The sequence below is a fragment of the Erigeron canadensis genome, chromosome 8 (genome assembly GCF_010389155.1).
Source record: "Erigeron canadensis isolate Cc75 chromosome 8, C_canadensis_v1, whole genome shotgun sequence".
Taxonomy (NCBI): domain Eukaryota; kingdom Viridiplantae; phylum Streptophyta; class Magnoliopsida; order Asterales; family Asteraceae; genus Erigeron; species Erigeron canadensis.
In genome coordinates, this window is record NC_057768.1 from 654,192 (window position 1) to 678,799 (window position 24,608).

Sequence of the window (24,608 nt, forward strand, 5' to 3'; positions counted from 1 at the left end):
CCTACCATGGTTTATTGGGTTCGCAATTCAGTTTTTACAATATTTACTCGTATAATAATAGCACAAGACTTTATGACATAATTGTGAAAGTTAGAACTACCAAATTTTATATGATGTTACAATCTTGGCTTATGGAATTTCAATGCAAGCGTACAACACTACCCGATATTCATTATTCTTTTTTTTTTCTTCTTAATATCCGCATAGATTGATTTTATACTTATGAAATTTTAATAATAAATTATACAATTTATTACCTTGAAAAAAAAAAAATTATAGCATTCGATACGTGTATTTCATGCCATCAAATTAAGCAATTTTCAAATTAATCAATAATAGAAATATAAGTTATACAATAGGGAAAGGAAGAGAACTGCTCAGTGCCGTTTTTCACGAGTTTTGAACCCCAATACGTCGACGGTGTATGGTGGAGGTTAATTTGTAGGCAAACCCTACATCTACCTAAGTTGAGAAGCTGCTTCCATGTTCTACCTAAATGGTAAAAAAGGCCCTCCAACCTTTGCAGGATTAAACCCATAACCTCTATCTCCAGAGACCAAGGTGTTTACCACTGATCCAACCAAGATGTTCCCATAATTTTTGAATATTTATATTTGATATGGCCGACAATTTAATGTTATTTTACATATAAAACGAGCTCAATCCTCTAAACTTATTGACAAGTCGAGCTCAAGCTCAACTCATAAAGCTTGAAATGATTCAAACTTGTTCTGAAGTTCTTTACAATTGACCAACTCAAGCTCAAGCGTTACTCATAATTTTTGAAACAATTCTCAGAAGATAAATGAGCCGGGCTCAGGAAGCGCCAGTTGCGAATATGTGTAAACAAGTATAATAAACATGTTTGGTCATATTCCATCTTATAAACCTGACATATTTTTCTAAAACCATATATTCAAACCATCAGAGACCTGTTGATTTGTCTTTACACTACATATAAATGGTAAAGAAAAAACCACAAACAAAAAGGATAAGTAAATAAAAAAAAGGTTGAATAAATTGAAAACTTACAACATGTTCAAGAGTTGAAATGGAATAGTAAAGCTAACCTTTGTACTAATTAATCTATAGGACAGCCCTGGATTTCCATCAATAGCTGTTCCAACATTCCTAACAATAAACTCGAGAAAGATCCTTTCTATGTAATTCTAAAGTTACAAACACTTGAACTTTGTGTTGCTAAACAACATGTGACACAATTAAAAGGATCACACCCTCTATTTACACAACCCCCAATGTCTATATAAACTTCATACACTTGTTTACATTTTGACCTGAACCTTCTGCCCTTTCATTAACCAGCAAGATCAGACCATTTAAACACAAAGTCTGGTAGCAGTTATTCAGGGCTCACTTTCTGTGAAACAAAAAAAAGTATATAACAAGTCGGCTAGGGCATTTTATAAGATACGAACCATATGAATTCGATCTAGTAATGAACAGATGCGTACCTTGAAGTTTATGGACAATATTTGGCAGAATGTTTTTATCAAACCGTAGCTGCTAATAAGAATCTGTGAAATCGTTCTATTTTTCCCCGATTATGAGACGCTGTGGTTGATGATCCATCTCCTGTAAGATTTCTTAGTTTTCTTCTCACACGGAGGTAGTCTTCTGTATCAAGAACATAAGATATCTGCCCCGGAATTCAAACAATTAGATAGGAAATAAATTATACTGACAAACGCACAGCCTGATTATCACACATCTCTTTCCCATTAAGCTATCTAATAATTAATTGAGGGAATTAGATAGGAAATAAATTATACCAACAAATGCACAGCCTGATTGTCACATCTCTTTCCCAGTCAGCTATTTTATAATTGATCGAAGTAGAAATATCAACCCATTACGATAAAAGTTGGCCCATTGGGTAAGATTTAACTGATAATGGATAAAAAGAGTAAAACTAAAATGTCGCTAACAACCTTGTAAATTTTTTTCTTGAAAGATAATTTGACCAACCTTCAATCATGGCTCTTGTTATCATATAAAGATACCAATACTATATATTTGTGAAATAAACAGGTTGTGGACAGAACGGTATTGGTGGTTGAATCGAACCCACCACCCTATCCATCCTTCTGCCAATGACAAAGAACACTATCTTCGCAAGTGGATGTAGAAGATTCAAGTGTAAGAAAGCAAAAGAGGTAGGAATCGTTAGGTTATCATTATAAAATTTTTCTGTTTCTTTTTGTCACAATCTAGACTCTGCAAGAACCAAGTTCCGAATCATATGCTTGATGGCATGTACTATAGAAATGGAAGAATATGTGCATCCACGTCACTAGATAAACGAAAAATTCTGAGTTCTTATTATGCATGCAGAGTACAGATGAATACGTACCTTTGACGAGCTACAAGACATCTTATACTCCAACCCATTGGTCATATGAGCCCCTTCCATGGCAGAGGATACGTCTAGGTCTGAAAATCGGCGTTTATTTCTGCACAAACATTAGAATTGGCATATCATCCTCTAAAATTAGTTCAGCGATAGCTGATAGGACATAACATATAAATTGTACAAATAAATCTTAATATAATATACCGTTGCATAAAGATGCCAGTTTGCTTTCTTTCAGGAACGACTGATAGAAAATCATTGTGAAGATAAGCTGCAAAATTAGGATCCACAGAAACTGCGACCACTTCATGCTTTTCATTCCCATCATCCATCAGCTGGATGGTTAAACGAGATGGACCAGATGACTGCAGAATACAAAACATTAAATGACTTAAGTAAAAAAGAACAATGGCTTATTTGCAAACCAATAATAAAGAAGACCTACACATTGGAATCTGTATATGCTTTCGTCATAAAGAAGGACATGTGCATTTTCGTAGTATACAGAATCAATGAATTTATCAGCTTTCCTAGATTTTTCATACTCGTATAGTTGAAGTAGTTTGTTGTCCATCTCATCACCAACAACAGTTTGAAGCTGCATCCAGAAGAGAGTATTTATAAGTCATCCCTTACATTAAAAACATAATGTGGGAATGTAAGAGCAAATATAAGAGTATCATGCATGCAAACCTGTTTAACGAGTTTATAAATCAGCTTATCCAATGTAAATAACACGTAAGATTGATTTCCTAAAATTTCCCGACAATCATCTTCAAATTTAGCATTGTCAGCAGATCCGTCGAGTAAACTATATAGAGCACTCATAAATCTACAAAGGACAGTAATAAAATATAGAGATCAATAAAGGATCTAACTACGTGAGTACAAAATAAGTATTTGAACTGAACCACCTAGAGTATATATCAGGAGGACAAGTTTCCTTTGAAGTTTTCCACTTCAATTCAGCAGATGCCGAATTGAGTTTAGCTGACAATAGCCTATCATATAATACCTGGAAGAAAAGGAAATTTCAATCATGTGAGACATGTAGAAGTATGCTGGTCAGGGTGTTTGGTAAAAGGTCAAATAGGTTAAAAATAAATTCAGGTCAAAATGCATCAGCGCCCTTTGATACTTTATTTTTGTTTCTTATTCCCGTAAGCAGCTACTACACACACACACACAAAGGGAATTTGTGAGGTTATGTTACACCACGAAATATGATTACAATAAAGTTACTATAATAGATATTCAAATACTTTCAGAAAACAATTTAAGAGGTTGTAGATTGTTTATGTAATGGGTGAGTTTTAATCTATTCCTGTAATTTCTTATATAACTATTATTGACTTTTTAACTATAACTGTTAGGAAAATATATACTACAAATACAAAATTTTAAATAAAGCAATTTACAATATTTAAAACATTCGGATTAATAGACAGGTGACACTCAACTCATCATGGTTCAGTTAGCAATTAAAAAACTACACATTTAACCCTTCACATAGAAATAGCCCAAATGGACCATACTCACAAAGTAAAGAAACTAAGAAAGAAATGTATTCTTACTTGATGAAGCCTAAAGAGCACATAAAAGCTATCATTTCCATAAAAAACATGAGAATCTTTTCTTTCTCCATCATATAAAGGAGATACTACACGTTTTGCCAACGGTTTTGCCGTTTGCAAAAACTGCTCCGATGGTGGCAACAACCCATCTCCGCCAACAAAATTTGTTTCCTCTACCCCTTCAGCCTCTCCTTCACTTTCTGCTTTACCATCGACATCATTATGGTCACCATCTTCTTCAGGAGCCTCCTGTGAGCACTCATCAGCAGCAGACTCACTGCCCGATACATCAGCACTCTCAGAGACATTCACACTGTCCTCGTCATCAGCATCTCCACTAGCCCTGTAGCCAGTGCCCTCCACACCAAAGTTAACATCATCAAAATCATTATTAGGTGACAACTCACCCTCTTCTTTCTCAGTTTTGGAAGGTTCGGCTGAATCTCCATTTGCCACTATGGACGATCTTGGGATAGCTCGATGCTATAAATTAAAACGAATGTATATATATCACATAGAACAGAAAGAAAACTGAAACATATGAACATCAATGAACAGAAAACTATTATTGCATTTCCTACCTGTGATGAGGGCACTTTGTCAATCTTAGATTTGGCTTCATGATCATCCTTGGTAACATTATTAGGTCTAGAACTACTTGCTTCATGCCCTAAAGAAACATTTTAAATTAGGCTCCAATAGCATAAGGTAAATGTAGAAAAGTAAACTCTATTTAAATATAATTTCAGTATTAATGATGTACTAATTGTAATCACACTTGATGCAAAAACTAGGTATATAACCCACTTGCCCCGACCTGCCATTTTGCCAATTTTAGAATAAGAGAACAAAAATTAGACACTATATTCAACCAGCTTATAAATGACGAATACAAACCAGACAAATCTACGCCTGGACCAGAGTCTACTGCTTGTTCCACCAAAGGTCGTGATTGATTAGAACTCGGCATTTTATCACCAGCCCCCGTTATCGTAACGTCTTTCTCTGGTCTAGACTCATCTACCTTGGTCAATGCATCTCCATTGATCAAGCTCTTCTCGCTAGGATCTACTTGATCAGGCGGAGTGGTATGATTCCCATTGCAAGACTGCTTCACAAGCGTGGACCCATCATCAACATCAGCACCAGGACTTCCATCAATCCCAGGTGCATGGGTACTAAAAGTTTTGGAAGCACTGCGAGTAGATACCTCAGTGTCTTCGGCACCATCGGAATTATGACCACGAGATTCACGAGAAGGAACACCCAAAATTGGCTCCAAAAAGGTAGTCCATAACCTTATAACTTTGTTCACCTGTTCTGTGGTTGTGCAGATTTCTTCACATGAATATTTGATAAGTTTTAGCAAGTCCTCATGAATGTCAGTGTCACTAAATTCAAACTCAAGATTTGGCAGGACATAGTGTCTACTTCCGGCAGCAATATTCAGTAGGACATTATCATCTTTCTGGCTTTTTACCTTTATTTCCTTGATTTCCGCCACCAAGGCTGTCCACAAGGAAAAGAATAGAAGTGGGAATATTGAAATGTATTAGAAAGTGTATATTTATTGCATATCGCTCACAAAGTATAGCTTAAAGAAAGGTGGGCTTACATTTGGTACTGAGATTCTTTGAATCTTGTTGCTTGAAATAGAAACTACGATGGTCAAGTGATTTGTAATGGTTCTTAGCATATATGTCAGCCCAAACCTTGTTAAAGTCAAATCGACACTTTGACCAGTCCTCTTGTTTTTGTTTCAAGCGAGTCAATATGACAGGCAATGCAAGAGACGGGTTTCTACGCAATATATCCATCGCATCAAGACCATGATCACCATATAGACGTTCAATGCACCGTAAATCAAGAGCTATATATTGGCATAAGAAAGACAAATCAATGACTCAGAAGTCAGAACAAATTACAGCATTCTTTAAGTGTAACTGCAGATATAAGCCAGACAATCACCTGTGAAATGCTCCTCGATACGGATGGGAACCTCCGTACTTATTGACTTGTTGTTGATGTTGTTCAACAACTCTTCAGCGCGTCTGGAAGTAGAACTCACAGACTCCAACAACATATCTAGCTCAAACCTAAAAACATCAATGAAACATACGTACAGTTACTGCTTTAATGTGTATAACCATAAGACATGAAATCAGTAATATATAACTTTCTCCTTATTTCTTGTCTTCTTACCTATCGTCCTCACATCTGAACAGGCTCTCTTCATATTGGTTTCTACGCATATGTTTGAAGGAATAATCCTCACTACCAGATGTTACAGATACCCAATGATCATTAAGTACTTGAGAACCAAGCTCTGATCTCTGGCCAACTGATGGTATTGGATACTACAGAAGACAATATACACACTGTCAGATACAGAAACAACTTTAACACACTAAAGGGCAGGAAACAGCAAGATACTAAAGGTAGCAATTTGAACCCATCTACTAAAATACTAACTAGGGTCATGTCTCTATCTCTAGTTTCACAAGGAAATAAAAAGAAGATAAAAAGACTATGGGTTAAACAAAAGTCGAAAGTCACCCACGCTGTATATCTAATGCGTAAAAAACCTGCTAATTCATAATAGTAATAGTATCATATATTTCATCACATATTCCTCACACTACGTACTTGTAAAAACTCAAATTTTAGACATATAATGTCAGACCATCCTAATATAACCCGCTTTGATCATGGCATATTTTATTAACGTTGACCCATTTTATTAACGTTGACCCGTTATCCCACCTGCCTTCCCTGTCCATATAGCTTGCACCTCTAAGAGAGACTTACATCATCCGGAAGAAGCCTGTAACTGGGAGTGCAACGCTGACAATTAGAGAGATCAAGTTCTTGTATAGATTTCCCCCAATACTTCTCTTTGTACATGTCCTCTTTAGCATGATGTTCACGTCTATGCCCTCTTTCTTTCTCCTCTGTCCTAGTTGATTTGGATGCATGCGTTTCATTCCACAAAGCTTCTGCATTGCCAAAAAACACAATATATATTAACAAAATCATAATATAAAATTGCACTGATTCACTATAAGATGGGCAAACAACTGTAAATAACAGCAGGCAGGCGAAAAAGACATACTTTTGTCCATAACACCAGCAAGGAATCCATCTGCAAATAGCATGTATTGATGAGAAAGATACATTTTCAAAATAGATGCCAAACACTAAAAAGATAAATAAAGAGCCACCTATATTTTCACAACGCTCCAAAAATGTACTGAATCCTTCCATAAGATCTGGGTGCTTTCCAAGCAAATCTGAAACCTGAAACACAATTAAAAGTTCCACATTACAAAAGAACGCTAAGAAAACAAAGACTTAAGAAGTAATATACATACCAAGCTCTGTAATTCTTTCTTTGTAATTATTTCTGTGCTATAGATGTGTAAACACTTTAAGAACGCTTGATAATCTTCCGGATTGCGTAATCTATCCTTGACTTTCTCACAGAAAGTAAACTCTTGGCTGTACGTACCTACAATCAACAAATATAGCAAATTCACCAGACTTGTTTGCATGTAGAATTCTTGTGAACTTGAGACATAATACAGGAGATGATTATACTCACTTTTCATGGCATCTTTGTCTTCATATGGAGCCAAACCCGAATGTGAACCAAAATCCTCAACCTTGCGTGCAGATTTTTGTTTTTCAAGATGGTGATCAATATCAATCTCTTTAACATCCTGATCACGAGTTCTTCGATCCCTAATCTCTTTTTTCCTTTGCTCCTTGTAAAGTTTCATCCTTGATTTATCATCATCCAGTTCAAGACCTTCAGCACTTGGGTCTCGCTCTCCATGGGGAGGAATAATTCTATCTCGACGGCCTCGCTGTTAGTAACATGTATATAACTTAGTCCCTTGCATTAAACCCTTAAAAGATAATGGAACTATAAAAGGCTGCTTACTTTATCTAACTGTGTGTGTCTTTGTGGGGCCATCGCTGAGCTCCGTTCATCATAACGATGATTTGATTGCCGGAAAATTGAAGCTTGATGAGCAGCGGAAGCATCTGGCAAAAATCTTGTGAACTCGTCAAGAAGATCTGGATGATCTTCAAAAAGCGTAGCAACCTATTGATACATAGGTATAGCTTAATATTATATATACATTCATATGTGGAAAAAGACATGAATATAAAAAAGGCCTTTACTGAACATCACCTCATGGTACACTTCATTGATACCCTTGTGTTCCTTCCTATACATATTCAAGATGTCTAAAAATGACTTGTAAACATGATCATCGTTTTGAAAACGTTTCTACACAGGAGAGGCACGGTGTGAGAATAGACACATATAGAAAGACTGGTTCATCTTTCACAAACAGAGAATTGGGTTCACCTTTATTTTGTTTACAAAGCCTATAGCTTCTTCGAACTCCACAGTTCTTTTTGGTGGAGCCTCGTCATCTTCAATGACAGTAATTTCATAGCCTTTGGGCAAGAAAGTGTTGAATCCAAATATTAGATTATTGTGCCCTTTAAACAATTCTTTGACCCTTGCTATAACCCCCGCGGTATCAATCCTGCATATGATAAATAGTCAAATGAGTTGTTGCTGATTGATGTGCTACAAAATTATCAGAAAGCTACCAGATTCAGTAACTTTGACCAACATTTATGTACCTTTGAGCTTTGAAGTCTTTCATAACATCGAGAAACATGTCATATTTTTCTCTCTGGTCTTGAAACATGTCCTTAACTTCCTTTAAGTATGTTAGAGCATCATTGGTAGTGAGTTTCTGTGCATTACTAGCACCTCCTCCCCCTCCCCCTCCCCCTCCCCCTCCCCCTCCACCAGCACCAACTCCTCCTACTGCTTCACCTCGTCCTCCAGAGACATGTGGTGGGCCATAGCTTCAAGACGTAACAGGAAAAAAGAAAAGTTTACCCTTTTAGCAGCAAAATACAAAGTATACTAAAGACACAAAAAATCTTGGAAGCTACACTTGGAAACCTTTTTCTATAAACCAAATCTAGAGATACTAATAAGGGGGTGAGTGTAAAGCGTGTTATTCGAGTAATTATTGCGATTTGTAATCACGATTATCGTTTCAGGTGTTCAGATAACCTACTATTATGACACCGATTTTGTATTAAACTTACCTATGATTACGATTTTTGTAAATGCATTTATCACTTTCAAATAGCAAATCCAAACACCATGATAGACATACATTAATTATCATGCCGACAAGCGGTTACAGACAGAACCTATATCTTTTCAAAACAGTAAGGCAACCAAAGTAATCATTTTTCGCTTCTATCCATTTAATGAACATACAATCATCGGCCGTAAGCCCTAAAACCTAATTTCTAAAAAAGAAACAAATAAAAAAGCCCTACCAAATCACAACAGTCCATTTCTAACTATACATACAACAATATTTTACACATTAAAGTAAATAAATTTATTCATCAAAATTAGTAATTTACAACTGTGATGAATAACAAAAAAAAAAGTCAAAATAACAACAAAATAAAAATCTTGATCATGCAATTTTTACATGTTATTTATCAACACCAACAAAAAGTTTTTCAGATTCAAATTCACATTCAAACTAGTCCCCTAAAAAGCAATAATTACACATTTGCATGAAATTAAACAATATATATATATAATATAATATAATATATAATTAATAAAATAATGAAAATTAGAAAAACATACGATTGAGCAGGTGGACGTGAAGAAGCAAAAGGACGTTTAATTTGAGAGGAATTACTACTATACACATCATCTCGTAATCGTTTCATATCTCTGCAAAATATGAAAATTATATTTAAAAAAACATAATTAAAAAAAAAAAGAAGATAAAATTAAGAAGTAATTAGAAGGCGAATTACCTGTGAAGTTAGTAAGGTTTAAAATAGCGGATAGATCTAAGCACGAGAAACGAAATTGAGATCAATGGTTTTAATTTTATTATTTAAGCAACAAATTATTATTGTAATTATTATGGATGTATATATATATATAATTATTCTGTATGTATAGTTATTGTATGTAATAGCAGGGAGAGAAACAACAGTTGGAGAGAAGGAGAAGAAAAAAGAGGTGCAGAGAGAAATTTGTTCATTGTATTTGTGCGTCTAATTGTAATCGATGCTGCTGATAATACAATTACAATAAAATAATTATCTATATATATTTTACGTGACGCCATTTATATTTAGATTTATTTATAAATCAATAAATTATACATGGATGTACAGTGTACAAGTACAATTTGAATTTTTTTTAAGGGTTATTTACTGAAATGGTATCTAGACTATCCACCATATTACTGATTTCATACCTATAACTTTAAAATTACTCTCATCATACCTCAACTTATCAATTCTCCATTCGGACGATACCTGACTTGACGGGCGTCAGTTTGGCCGTTAAGTTAGGGTATAATTACCGTAAATTTTAAAGTTTTAGGTATAAAACCAGTAATATAGTGCATAGTCTAGGTATCATTTATGTAATTAACCATTATTATTATTATTATTATAATTATTATTATTATTATTATTATTATTATTATTATTATTATTATTATTATTATTATCATTTTATTAGAAATTCATAGAGATTAGAAATAATTAGTGGGAGGCCGAGATACTATATGGGCCCCCACTCCTCTAACTATAGCAAAATCAACCTTACTAAATATATAAGCAGCTGCACGTGCTCCAATGTCTTAAGTCACGGAGAACTTTCGGATCCGCTTTAGTATAGTCACGACATCCTTTTCAAATTCCCCAAAAGAAAAGAAATGAGAAAGGGAGAAATCCATATCTAATATCCGCACACTTAGTCTTATATTTGACCTGTTTACGTTGTGCAACATCAATCATTGCGCTATAATTTGATATATTAATAATTTTTAATAAAAAATTAAATATTTACAATAATTTTTTTTATAAATATAAAGTATTCTTTTATAAAATAAAAGTAAATATTTATAAAAAATTATCAATATACTTTTTAAAATTATTTATTCCTAAATAATACTTTTTGTAATTAAAAAAACAAAAAAAAAAAAAACAACAACCATCATCATCATCATCATCATCATAATATAATAATAATGGTTAATTACATAAATGATACCTGGACTATCCACTATATTACTGGTTTCATACTTAAAATTTTAAAATTTACGGTAGTTATACCCCAACTTAACGGCCAAACTGACGCCCGTCAGGTCAGGTATCGTCCTAGTGGAGAATTGATAAGTTGGGGTATGATGAGAGTAATTTTAAAGTTATAGGTATAAAATCAGTAATATGGTGGATAGTCTAGGTATCATTTCAGTAAATAACCTTTTTTTTAATTTGGTTTTGGTCTTTTTAAATTACTTAAGACATTGGGCTTCTGGATTTGGTATTGACTTATGTGAGAGGAGTTTTTCATTTTTCTATGTTGGGCTTTTTATTCCTGGAATTCAAATGTCCTCATATTAATGTTTTGGGCTGATTCTGACAACTACCAAGCCCAATTGTTTTGGTATATAGTTTCGTTTATATCAAACCTACTTTTAGAGCATCTGAAAAATCCAAAATATCATCTCAAGTGTCATATCACTTTTCATCACACAGAACCACCTAGAATAATATTTTTTCATTTTTTTTATGTATTATATATATATCCATATCTATATATATACTACCTAAATTACTGTTCTTCTTTATTCACTAATTTAAACATCTCTATCTAATATACCTATAATACCTTTAAATCTCAACCACTCGTTTTTTTCACTCTCCTCAAAGCTCAACCACTCATTTTTTTTTTTCTCTTCCATAAATCATTTTATTCGTCTAATTTATTCAAAATATTTTATCTCAAAAATCGTATATCGATAAATTATAAAAATTGTATGGGTATTCTTAAAATTTCATGTTTTTTCATTAGAGATGTCATTTGATATACTTTCGACGAATTTTTAAATCCGGGTACAGAGCTCGTACGGCTAAGTCTATACTATCTTATAAAGCATTTTGCCTTTTTTAAAATCTCAAAAGATGATCTGAAATACCTAAATTATCCTCATTCTTTATTCACTAATTTAAACATTTCTACCTAATATACTTATAATACCCTTAAATATCAACCACTCATTTTTTTTCTCTCTCCTCCATAAATCATTTAATTCCTCTAATTTATTTAAAATCTTTTATCTTAAAAACCGCATATCAATAAATTATAAAAATCGTATGTGTGTTCTTAAAATTTCATGCTCTTTTATTAGAAATGTAATTTGATATACTTTCAACGAATTTTTAAATCCGGGTATGGAGCTCGTACGGCTAAGGCATTTGGCTATCACACTCTATGACTTATCACCTCCTATAACCTATCACCTCCACCATCTCACCGCTGCATTGTGCGGGTACTATTGCTCGTATATATATATATATAGACCTTCCTTATTTTGTGAACCATTTTTTTGTAAGAACCATGAGAACTCTCAAATTATGTATTGGATCATATATTTTTTTATATAACGTTTTACATGTGAATGAATAAAAAAACATGTAATCCAATACATAACTTAAGAGTTATTAAGGTTCTTAAGAAAAAGGGTATTACTAAGTATGTAAAAATAAGGGTCCCATATATATATATATATATTTCTAAATGAGAAGGTACCTTAAGGAGAGAAGAGAAAAAAGGGAGAGAAGGTTGGTTTTTTTTTTAGTTTGTTTTTTTAAACTTTTTTTAAAATTTTTTTCACTTTTTTCATTCCATATAAAAAAAAATTTTTTTTTTTTTTTTCAAAAGGCGTAGCCCGTATGCTATAGGCGAAGCCTCTCGATCTATGGCGGATCCATGATGGCTAAGGGCGAAGCCGTTAGCTAGATCACACTATCACCGATCACCCCTATGACCTATCACTTCCATCAGCTATCCCTTAATAATATCCTTAAGGGCGAAACCCGTACCGTAATCTGTAAGAACTCAACTCGACAATTTTTATTTTTATTTTACACAAGTTGACTTTATTTGACCAATCCACACTTACAAAAATTTTTGACAAAATAAAGTGAAAAACTCAAAATGATCAAATTCAAAATCTAACAAATTAGAACACCTTAATATGTTATAATAAACATATCCTATAAGTTTCAGACCTTAAAAACATCGGATGAAGGTCGGATAAATTTTGCTCGAATACAGAGGGACTGCGGCCGCAAGCATGGTTGACCGTGTTTTGCGTCCGTGCTCCCAGAAACTGAACACCAAGAGGAAATACTGCAGACGCTGAGCACGGTCACCCGTGTCTGCGTCTGTACTCTTACTGCACACACCAAACATCAAATTTGACTATTAACTCAATTTGCAACCTTTTTCAAACTCAAACACAAGTTCCATCACACATCAATTCTGATTTCAAACCTTCACAAGACAAAATTTACAACATAACTCAAGTGCCCATTTGGTCATACATCATTTACACATCCATATGGGTCGTTTATCCATTTTGACGCTTTTCAAGTCAACAACATTTTCACGTACTAAAAGACCATACAAACTTTACCAAAAGCTTACATTTTATCACATCCACAAATTTTCAGAAATTCATCAAAAATAAGTTGACCAAAAGAACTTGTATCAAGAGCCTTTAGGTACCAAAAGGGACATTCTACCCAAATTATCCAAGATACCAACCTTGGAGATGGCAAAAGACTTCACTTGAACTTCACTCTACAACCTTCTTGCTTTTGCTACTACCAACTCCTATAAAATAGCTAAACACTAAAAATATAAGTTACGCTTAGTGAATGCATACACATATAATCATAATCATGCCCTTTTTAACATTGTGCATCAAGCACCACATAAAGTCTAGCAAGCTAGCCATTTCATACATATCAAACAACATACATTCATTTTCAACATGGTCATGGACAAAGTGGCTAATAGGAATTTACCCACCTACTAGCTTTTACATACAATATGACTAGTAGGAATTTACCCACCTACTAGTTCTCACAATCAATCAATTAATGGGTCATAGGAATTTACCCACCTATGACCTCTAATAACAAGAATATAATTATATGCATATACACTCACCTCAAACTTGGCTACTTGGCTACTTGACACTACAAGTTCAACAATTTATTCATCACCACCTATATACAAATCAACACATAAACATTCGATGAGTTCTATAAACTCAACTTCCTTCCAAGCATCTACTTGCATTCATCCATTTTAACATTGTGGTGTTTGGCTACTCAAAACCTCTTTCAACAAATTCCAAATTTTCTCATAATAAAACTTTATTTCATGATTACTAGCCAAACACCACCAAATATGAATTTCTTACTATGAGAAATTTTCCATTATCACAAACCCCTTTAAATCAAACTAACAAATTCTCAATCAAATATATTAGGGTTCTATTTGAAATTCTCAATTAACAAAAATCCCCAATTTTTCTAACCAAGAACCCTAATTTTAAAATCAAGAACCCTAAATTTTGAAATTAAATAATTTAGGGAAACCTTACCTCAAAAGACAACAACACAATTGAAATTTCCAGATTTTCTTCCTTTCTTTCTTGATAATTTCGGCCCCTCACTAATCACCACTAGCTCTCACTTTGCTTATTATTTGATTGAATTGGTTAATTTGATCTAGGAGGGTAAAATTGCATGAAATCCCTTGATGAACTAGAAGGAAGTGGAAGATTGTAGAGGACTTGAGAAAGGAAGGATTTGAGAGGAAGGAGATAATGAAATTATGATTCATCAACACAAAGTGGCTGGACACTCTACCCATTTGCCACGTTCCATCTTTATTTTTGTGGTTTAATACCCGCTAGCCATTAAAGTTTCAATTAAATTAACCCCTTATCTCAAAACAAAATACTAGGAATTTAACTTAATGTCAAAACTACAAAAAGGGTTAATATTCTATTACCTTAAAATATTGGGGTGTTACATAATCTTACATGTATAACTTACTAACTTGGGTTGGAAATTTATTTTTTTTAAATTTTTTAAAATTTTTTTAGCTTTTTATTCTTTTGATTTTCACCACATAAGTTTCAATATTTACACTTTTAGCACTAAACTATATTACTTTTTATTATATTTATTTTCACTATAAAAGTTTCAAACTTTACACTTTTAGCACTAAACTATAATGTTTTTTAGTAAACTTTTTATTCTTTCTATTTTCACCACAATATTTTAACTATTTACACTTTAGCACTAAACTTTCATACTTTTTGATTTTCTTTTATTTTAAAGTTCGGAAAACGTGTAAAGATTAATATTTTTTTATTTTCACTACAATAGTTTCACTCTTTACACTTTTAGCACTAAACTTTAATAATTTTTACTAAACTTTTTAATCTTTTTATTTTCATCACAATATTTTAACTTTTTATACTTTTAGCACTAAACTTTCATACTTTTTGATAATCTTTTATTTTAATCACAACATTTTAGCCTCTTACACTTTAGCAACAAACTATTTAACATATATATTAAAAAGAAATGTACGGGAAAACGTGTAAAGAATAATAAACTTTTTATTCATTTTACTTTCACCACAATATTTGAACTATTTACACTTTTAGCACTAAAATTTTGTACTTTTTGATTTTCTTTTATTTTAACCACAACATTTTAGCCTCTTATACTTTTAGCACTAAACTTTTATGCGAACTACTTTCTTTCACACCAAAATTTTTACTGTTTGTTTTTTAACTGTCGCGTGCAAAGAATAGTACCTTTTTCATTCTTTTTATTTTGACAACAACATTTTAATCCCTTACACTTTTAACACTAAACTTTTATACTTTTTTATTTTCTTTTATATTCACCAGAACATTTTAGCCTCTTACGCTTTTAGCACTCAACTTTATGCGAACTACTTTTACTTTCACACAAAACTTTTACTGTTTTTTTAACTGTAAAGTGCAAAGAAGGGTTACCTTTTTATTCTTTTTTTTTTCACCATAACATTTCAACTCCTTACACTTTTAGCACTGAATTTTTGTACTTTTTGTTTTTCTTTTAATTTTCCACAACATTTAAGCCTCTTACACTTTTAGACTAAACTTTTATGCGAACTACTTTTACTCACACAAAACTTTTACTGATCATTTTCTAACTAACAAATGTCCATTTTTTTTATTTTTACTTATTTGAATAATACATGTTTTCTTCAAAAATTTTATGGTTTTTTAACCTCGGTCCATGAAGACATACCTATTTGTAACGCATTATCTTTTGAATAATTCTTTTCTATTACGCGTAAATCGTTAACAAATGTAATGTCTCTCGGGACAACGCCCGGATGACATATCTCGTTACTAATTAATAATAGAAACAAAACATCAACAATAAAAAGTAAAATACATTAATAGTAAACTAAAGATACATTAACAATAAACAAAAAGATACATTAATAGTAAACCTAAAATTACATTATGTTAATAAAGGGCGCTAATATCTATTAACAAACTTAATTACATATTTTTTAAAGATATGTATCACTCATTCTAATTTTCTTCATTCATGCGAATAAAAATAAAAAATCACTTCCTTTCTACATATTTAGGGGATAGATGATAATTTATAGAATAAAAAAAGACATAAGTTCAATTTTTTCTATATTATATAACTGAGACTAACCAAATATATTAAATACAAGTAAATATCTTTATTCAAATAGAAACAAACAAATAATCTTATCCTTTCTATATTAAATATATTATTATTCCTATATTATATAGATTAATCAATCAATAGATGGGTCATCACTTTAAAGCTAGATGCAGAACATCGACATATACACCACGTATCTTTATGTAGTGCTCGGTGCCGAACAAGGGAGGGGTGGACTTATATAAGGTGCTGATTGCCGTGTAAGCTTCTGGGGTCGGCATTATCCCCTATATGGTATGCTCTTAAACTGATTGAATTAGAGAGCTCATGACATATATTATTGTTCCGCAAGCGTCATTATCGTGAAAGTTTGATCACCATTTATCCTCCTTTTTTGTGAGATACTACATTGTTAGAGGTTTTTTTTTATCAAATTATTTAAGAGAAAAGAATATTTTACTTTGACTTAAATATACATGATCTAATTAAGATATTTCTTGACCGTTTTTCACCAATACTATATCAACCTCGATATATTGAGACATATTCAAACTTGTCATCCCTATTGTGAGAATATCATCTTACTATTAGCTAAGGTTGATAATAGGCCCCAATACCTTGTACATTCCTTGAAAACTTCTAGTTGAAAATGTTCAATTTATAACATTATTCACCACACTCACCGTCAACATATCTGTATTATATCCCATGAGCTTCCTCCATATGAATTTAACACTACAACAATCAAGAAAGCAATGTTGGAGAGTCTTATCTAAGCTAGGAGATCAGAGAGACTAACATGTTGAAAATATCAATCTCGATTCAATGACGGGTTTTAAACAGCAATAAGAAATTTTATTAATTAACGAAGCACTGTTTTAGAATTACAAAAATTACAAACGAGAAACCTATTATAGATAAACTACGAAAACACAATCTAGAACCTAGTGGGAGCTTTAATGGGGAAAACCCATGCCAATTACGATACACGAGACATGAGAAAAGATACCCACCAATAAAGATCGCACCAACGGTTTTCATTCTATGGTGATTTTGATGTTATCCCATACTATATCTGTTAATGTAGGAAGCCGAACATGACGAGCCTTCCATATACAGATATACATATATTTGCATATGCGATTGGATCAAATTATTCCATAAAAAATTTGATTTTAGAATGGGAAGTAATTTACCAATTTGTTTTGTGACGGGTTTGAATAAACTTTATCAAAACTCGTCATATCAGTCATCGAATCTACACAAATTAAAATTTAAAAATCATTGCTTAAACCCCACAACAAACTCAATACCCCACGATCCCACACCATTACACCAAGTTAATATGTTATATGAACAACACATCATAAACATACAATAATACCATTTCCGTAATAATAACTCAAAAAATCAAACTTGACTTGAAGCCAAATTAAAAGAGTAAAAAAAACATTTATCTATACTATATATTAAAAAATATAGCCCCCTGTTGAAAGTTACAGAAGGAGAAATGTCTATTATGCCCTCAACTATAAATAAATCACCCAAAAATCATTATCGAGCATAAAAACGACTCCTGCACACAATTACTTCATTCTTATCACTTATAAGTTTCCAAAATTACGCCCACAATTACTTCATTCTTATCAATTATAAGTTTCCAAAATTAAGATGATAACTGATCACTATGTATTAATTGATGATTGATGATGATAATTCCAACCTTTTCAAACTTCATTCCCTGCATAATAGTTTCCAACTTTTTCAAACGACCTTTTAGTTATTTGCTAATAATTTACATAATTAAAATGTCATAACTTATTTGAGTTGCATATAAATACTTTTCATTCCACACAAAACTTTTCATATCACCATATGAATACCTTTCAATCTTTATAGTGTCCCTAAAATGGCCAAAACCGGTCCATCTACCAATGCTTCTTCATCGCACAAAAGAAAAAATCGTCAACGCTGGCATACACAGCCCCAAACGCGTCGCGCTCCAAACTCGCCGTCTGCAGTTGCTAATGCCGTTGCAACCAACAACGGTTGACCCCGGTCATATTTAATTTTACATCTAAGTTGCATGTTGCGTATACAGAGATTTGTTGGATATGTTTTTAATTCCTACTATCTTTAGATTAACATTGGCCGTTGTTGCATTTACGTCATCCATCATTGTTTAATTGATTGTCCACGTTTATTTTTATTTGTTAATCACGGCATGAGAAGCCTTTACCATGGTATCCCGGCGCACGCGCGGGTACCGTGCTAGTAATATATATACAATTTAGAACATCCTTATCTATAGTTAATTTTGGAGTTATTAATTTTGACCACCACTTTTTGAGTTTTTATATTTTGACCCATAAACTTTTAGTTTCTTTTATATTTACTAGGAGTACTTTACTTATAACTTTTAAGGTCTTAATTTCTACCACCAAGTTTTTGGGTTTTTCAATTTTGGCTCATATTTATTTTTACTTTCTACGCATATATAGATTTTTAGTTTTCTAACTTTTTATCATCAAACTGCTGAAACTTTCCAACTTTGGCCGCCATTTGTTTTTTTATTTTTAAATTTCTACTTATAAGTAAACTTTAAGCGCTTCAAATTTTTAATACCAAACTTTTGGATAATGTTAGATGTATGTTTGCACGATGTGAGATCAATAGTGGTAGTGGTGATGGCGTGGTGATGTCGGCGGCGACGAGTGGTGTAGGTTATTAATGTAAAGTTAATTGCTGTGAAAGATCGATGGTTGTGTAGTTATTTTAAGAGTTGATTTATTATTTTAAAAAAAGTTTTATATTGCTTTATTTTTTTGTGTTGTACTTTTTTAGGTTTATGATATGCTTTTTTAATACACGTTTATCGTTTATATGTATCAATCTCCTTATATGCGTAACAAATTTTATATATCGTTAAATTTCCCGGGGCAACGTCCGGGTAAAAAACTAGTTGAATACAAATCGTAAACGACGCCGACCTAAAGCCAACGTCGACACAGTGGGGTGGGGCCAACCACACTCGAATATAGCAAGCTTCTGTAGCGGACACACCACACACGAAGCCTGCGTCAAATGACGACTACTCGCCCACACCACCGTCGCGGACGCTATATTGTTAGAAACCGAACAACACGCTCACTAATTCGAAGACCCCACATTCAAAGCGCGTAGAGTTTCAACTATTCAACTAACCAATCAGTCAAACACTTCAAATTACTCCCACCCAATATTTCCAAATTATTAAATACGAGTAGAATTCAGTTAAAACCCGCCAATCAAACTAACCTCACAAGTCAAAATTACACACCCAAAAAAGTCAACCCCCCTTCCTCTTCATCATAATTGATAATTCTTCTCCCAAACCGCCACAATCAAATTCCGATCATGAATCCATTCCTCACACTTACCCTCATCTTCCTCGCCTTATCACAATCAGTACTATCAGAAGATGACGTACAGTGCTTACGTGGCATCCAACGTTCCTTCAGCCAGCAATCAGAGATCGCCGCGTGGAACTTCTCAAACACCACGCGCGGTTTCATCTGCAGCTTCTTCGGCGTCACGTGCTGGAACGATCAGGAAAACCGGCTGATTTCGCTCACGCTTCGTGATTTCTCGCTTTCCGGTTCGATTCCTCCGGATATTAAGTATTGTAAAAGTTTACAGAATCTAGATCTGTCAGGTAATAATCTGTCCGGTTCAATTCCTTCAGATATTTGTAGCTGGTTGCCTTTTTTAGTAACTATTGATTTGTCTAATAATCAATTTAGTGGTGGAATTCCTGATAGTTTAGGTAACTGTACCTATATGAATACTGTTTTATTATCCGGAAATAAGTTAACCGGTAGTATTCCGTCGCGGCTTTCTAATTTAGGAAGGTTAAGTAAGTTTTCGGTTGCGGATAATCAACTATCCGGAAGTATTCCGTCCACTTTGTCGCAGTTTGATAGCGAGAATTTTGAAGGAAATGATGGTTTGTGTGGTAAGCCGTTGAGTACGTGTGGCGGTTTGAGTAAGAAGAATGTTACGATTATTGTTGCGGCAGGTGTGTTTGGGGCGGTTGTGGCGGTTTTGTTAGGGTTAGGGTTGTGGTGGTGGTATGCTAGGAAAGGAAGTAGGAAGAGAAAGAGTGGTGTTGATAGAGATCAGGAAGATAGGGATAGTAGTAGTTGGGCGGATAGGTTGAGAAGTTATAAGCTTGTTCAGGTTTCGTTGTTTCAGAAACCGCTTGTGAAGGTTAAGCTTGTGGATTTGATGATTGCTACGAATAATTTTAGTAGAGAGAATGTTATTGTGTCGAGTAAGACTGGGACAACGTATAGGGCTGTGTTGTCGGATGGTTCTGCACTTGCAATTAAGAGGCTTAATACTTGTAAGCTTAATGAGAGGATGTTTAGAGTGGAGATGAGCAGATTAGGTCAGCTTAGACATCCTAATTTGACTCCTTTGTTGGGTTTTTGTATGGCGGAAGATGAGAAACTTTTGGTTTATAAGTATATGTCGAATGGGACTTTGTCGTCGGTGTTGCATAAGAATGGAAGTTTGCTGGATTGGCCTACTAGGTTAAGGATTGCTATAAGTGCAGCAAGAGGGCTTGCTTGGCTTCATCATGGATGTCGCCCTGCCATCTTGCTTCAAGATGTTAGCTCCGATGCTATATTCTTAGATGAGGATTATAACGCGAGAATAGTTGACTTTGGATTGGCCAGGCTTTTGACTTACTCCCCGGAGGAATCAAATGGGGGTACCTATGTTAGTGGGGATCTTAGTGAGTACTCAAATGCCATGCTTCCTTCTGCAAAAGGCGATACTTATGGTTTTGGTGTAATGCTTATGGAGTTGGCAACTGGGCAGCAACCTCTCGTAGTAGCTGCTGCTGAAGAAGGGTTTAAGGGTAATCTAGTAGACTGGGTGAAACAACTCTCTAGCTCTGGGCGAATTGAGGATGCCATTGATAAAAATATTTGTGGTACAGGTCATGATGATGAAATTGTCCAAGTTCTTCGAATTGCAGGTAATTGTGTGGCTCCCCAGCCCAGTGTGAGATGGTCAATGTACCGGGTTTCTGAAGCATTGAGCAGCATGTCACCAGAACTTGGTCTCTCGCAACATTTTGATGAGTTTCCACTTCTTTTTAACTTGCATGACGAGACTGTGTGAGATTTGGTGCTGAAAATGTGGGGATAAGCTTTGACCTTGATATGAACGGGATTGTGTGAGCTATTGTAAATTATGTACTTTGTATTATTTTTCTCTGTTGTAATTTATTCAATGTCTGTCATATATAACTGTATAATATTAGAATAGAGCTTCTGAAACTGTTGTCCTGTATCTCTTTACAAAATCAATCTTTTGGTATCATCATCAAGCCTACTTTAAATTACATGTATCACAAATTGGTCTTGTGGTAAAGCTGAAGATTGAGATCTAATCTTCTAAATCACTGCTGATGGCAACTTGTACATTATACTATATGGGTAATGTTGATGCATATTTATAGTTACCACTCCCTGGACATCCTTGTCATCCATGCCGTTCAACCCCAGTCTATCTTTTATACGCAACGGGTCCACAACTAGCTGTGTAAGGATAACATGAGGTACTTTGATATTTCTGCTGTTATTTTTAAGTATCATTTTTTAGTGTTTGTCCAATTAATTGCAATAGGTTCTGCTGACTGCAGGCACCCGGAGACAACTTCGTACGCTGCAGTTTTTCACCCATCAAATAAGAAGTCTTCGGTGGAATGAACTAGACGAGGACCTGATATTGCAGGGTTCTCAAGAGTCTATTAAATCCATGCAGGTATGTCCATAGTTTCATTTATACTACAACGCGTATGATCATATAATTAGCGTTATTACCTTTAGTTGGACAAAAATTGAAAATGAAAAATACTACAAGTGTTTGCTTCTACAATTTTGTAGACTGAAATTCTAAATAAAATAAGCTGAGAGTTTGTTGCTTCCTCACTTCAAGTATGTTAGCTCCGAGTTTTCAATGTGTTAGTTAAATTAAGAAGAGAAAAAGTGAAGCATCCAATCACCCATGGTAAGGCTTTGGGTGTCAAAGGTCAGCCTCAGCATGCTTGATGCTTCTGAATGTTTTACTCAGACCACCCTTACATCTATTAGGTAGTGCTTGAGTCCTAAAGTTCATAATAAAGGTCACTCTCAAAAGAATTTAATAAAGACAAACTTCAAAAAGAAGATTTTCTGCTTTTCCCCTAAGTAAATTCACAGAGATTACTCTTTTACAATCTCCTGATTTCCTTAACAAATCAGTTTCCTACTAGTTTTAAGCTAATTCTTTTACAAACATGTGGTCACGAATACGACAACAAATGATAACATATATATTATCTAGTAATTCAAGTTCAAACTTATAAATCAATTTCTTATTGAATTTGTTTTGAACATATAGTTAATCTGTAAATTTAATGAGGAACTGGAATTGGTCTGTTTTATTGAGCACAGTTATATCAAGAGATTTTCGAACTTGAACCCTAGGCACAATCGTGATTCTTTTAACTCTTGGTGGTTTTGAAGTATAGTGAGATCAAAAAGAAGAATGATGGTGATTAGATGTTAATTAAAAAGTATTAGTGGTGAGGCACAACAACTTACAGGAGAAGGAATTGAAAGTGAAAATTAAGTTGCATTTTATAATGTATTTTGTACACTCATGCATGCAACATATTGTAACTTAAAGGAACAAAAGGTACCTTTAAAAATTTGAATCTTGTTTACTTTAAGAAATAGAGAGTATAGTGTTTCTTGAAACAATCAAAATCAAATGCTCGAAAAAGTTATAGAAAAACCAAAATAATAAAATACAAGAAGAAAGGATAAGATGGGAAAGAAACCAAAAAGATAAAATAAGCATGTAGAGAGGACAATGTGATGTCATTGTTACAAAACCCAGCCAGATTTATCATAAGTATATAACACTGTAACTCTTTCTTCTCTCCATGCAACAAAAAAGATTTAATGGGCATTTTATAACATGATCTAGAATAAGTTTATAACATTGTAACCTAAAAGCATTGTAATGTTATGTTATGGATTTTATCATAGTTTGTTTATTGTAAGAATATTAGGGTTCAATACATGTACTTCTTTGTGTTTATAGGAATTGAGTAGATTTACTGTTAAACATAAAAATTAAAAATTTCATGGCACTTGATTTAGATGACATAAAAAGGGCCTCGGCTAAAACAAGCTTTTAGATATATGACATTTCTTTTCATTTTTTAAAACAAAATCTTTGGTATTATTATAAAAGTATTATCCTCAAGTATTTGAGCAAGATTGTCTAGAACTCTGCCAAAATCTTGGTACAGGCGGCAAAGATTAAAATAAAAATGGTTCCCCACACTTTGTGTGTTATATCATGATTACCAAACTGGTGCTTTGCATTTTCCAAGTCCACAATTACCCAAACATTTGAATGGAAACTTCCATACTCATACCTTACTTATTCACATAACTTCAATCTAGCATTTGTTTTTGTACATCTAAACTGGGTGAGCACCTAACCTAAGATCATGCCACAAAGTAAAATAAAAAATAAAAAAATACAAGTTTGTATGCACAAAAAAGACATCTTTTTACTTCAATAAATGCACATAACATCCATGGGCATATATAATGTTGATGTGAAGCATAGTCATAGCTTTGAATGAAGACCATATCTTTAAGTTGTTGGTCATGTCTCTTATCAGGGTCTTGCTTTCATTCAAAAAAGAAGATTTGTTGAAAGAAGAGAAGCTTTAACAGATTGAAAAATGCTTTTTTTAGGGAACACAACCCACTTAACATTAGGAATAAAGCCAACCCTCTTAAAGCTAGCCCCTCAAAGCTAAAGCAAATACTAACATAACCCTTTAACAATATATGCATCTTTTACATACCCACCACCTACAAAAAATGTATGGAAAAAGGGACACTAATGATATGCTGTTATTGGCTTTGTTCCAATCCCTCTCATGATAA

General features: G+C 33.5%; 2 protein-coding genes across 2 annotated transcripts; one reads left to right on the forward strand and one right to left on the reverse strand.

Annotated features, from left to right (window-relative positions):
• Window positions 1–992: 992 nt before the first annotated feature.
• On the reverse strand, window positions 993–9,951 carry LOC122609959 (paired amphipathic helix protein Sin3-like 2). The gene is made up of 24 exons (XM_043782921.1): window positions 9,829–9,951; window positions 9,653–9,742; window positions 8,608–8,838; window positions 8,324–8,507; window positions 8,144–8,242; window positions 7,889–8,053; window positions 7,547–7,811; window positions 7,317–7,453; window positions 7,167–7,242; window positions 7,058–7,087; window positions 6,754–6,941; window positions 6,148–6,302; window positions 5,914–6,041; window positions 5,561–5,815; window positions 4,843–5,454; window positions 4,527–4,615; window positions 3,946–4,428; window positions 3,286–3,386; window positions 3,065–3,203; window positions 2,817–2,969; window positions 2,576–2,736; window positions 2,372–2,471; window positions 1,473–1,657; window positions 993–1,378 (listed from the first exon to the last, which is right to left on the reverse strand). The coding sequence occupies exons 2-23, from the start codon at window positions 9,736–9,738 to the stop codon at window positions 1,511–1,513; spliced, it is 3,984 nt and encodes a 1,327-aa protein (XP_043638856.1). The 5' UTR covers window positions 9,739–9,742; window positions 9,829–9,951; the 3' UTR covers window positions 993–1,378; window positions 1,473–1,510.
• A 9,923-nt stretch (window positions 9,952–19,874) lies between these two features.
• LOC122579193 (inactive LRR receptor-like serine/threonine-protein kinase BIR2) lies at window positions 19,875–21,975 on the forward strand. Its single transcript, XM_043751308.1, has one exon. It carries the CDS (start codon window positions 19,999–20,001, stop codon window positions 21,772–21,774), a length of 1,776 nt encoding a protein of 591 aa, XP_043607243.1. The 5' UTR covers window positions 19,875–19,998; the 3' UTR covers window positions 21,775–21,975.
• Window positions 21,976–24,608: the final 2,633 nt, after the last annotated feature.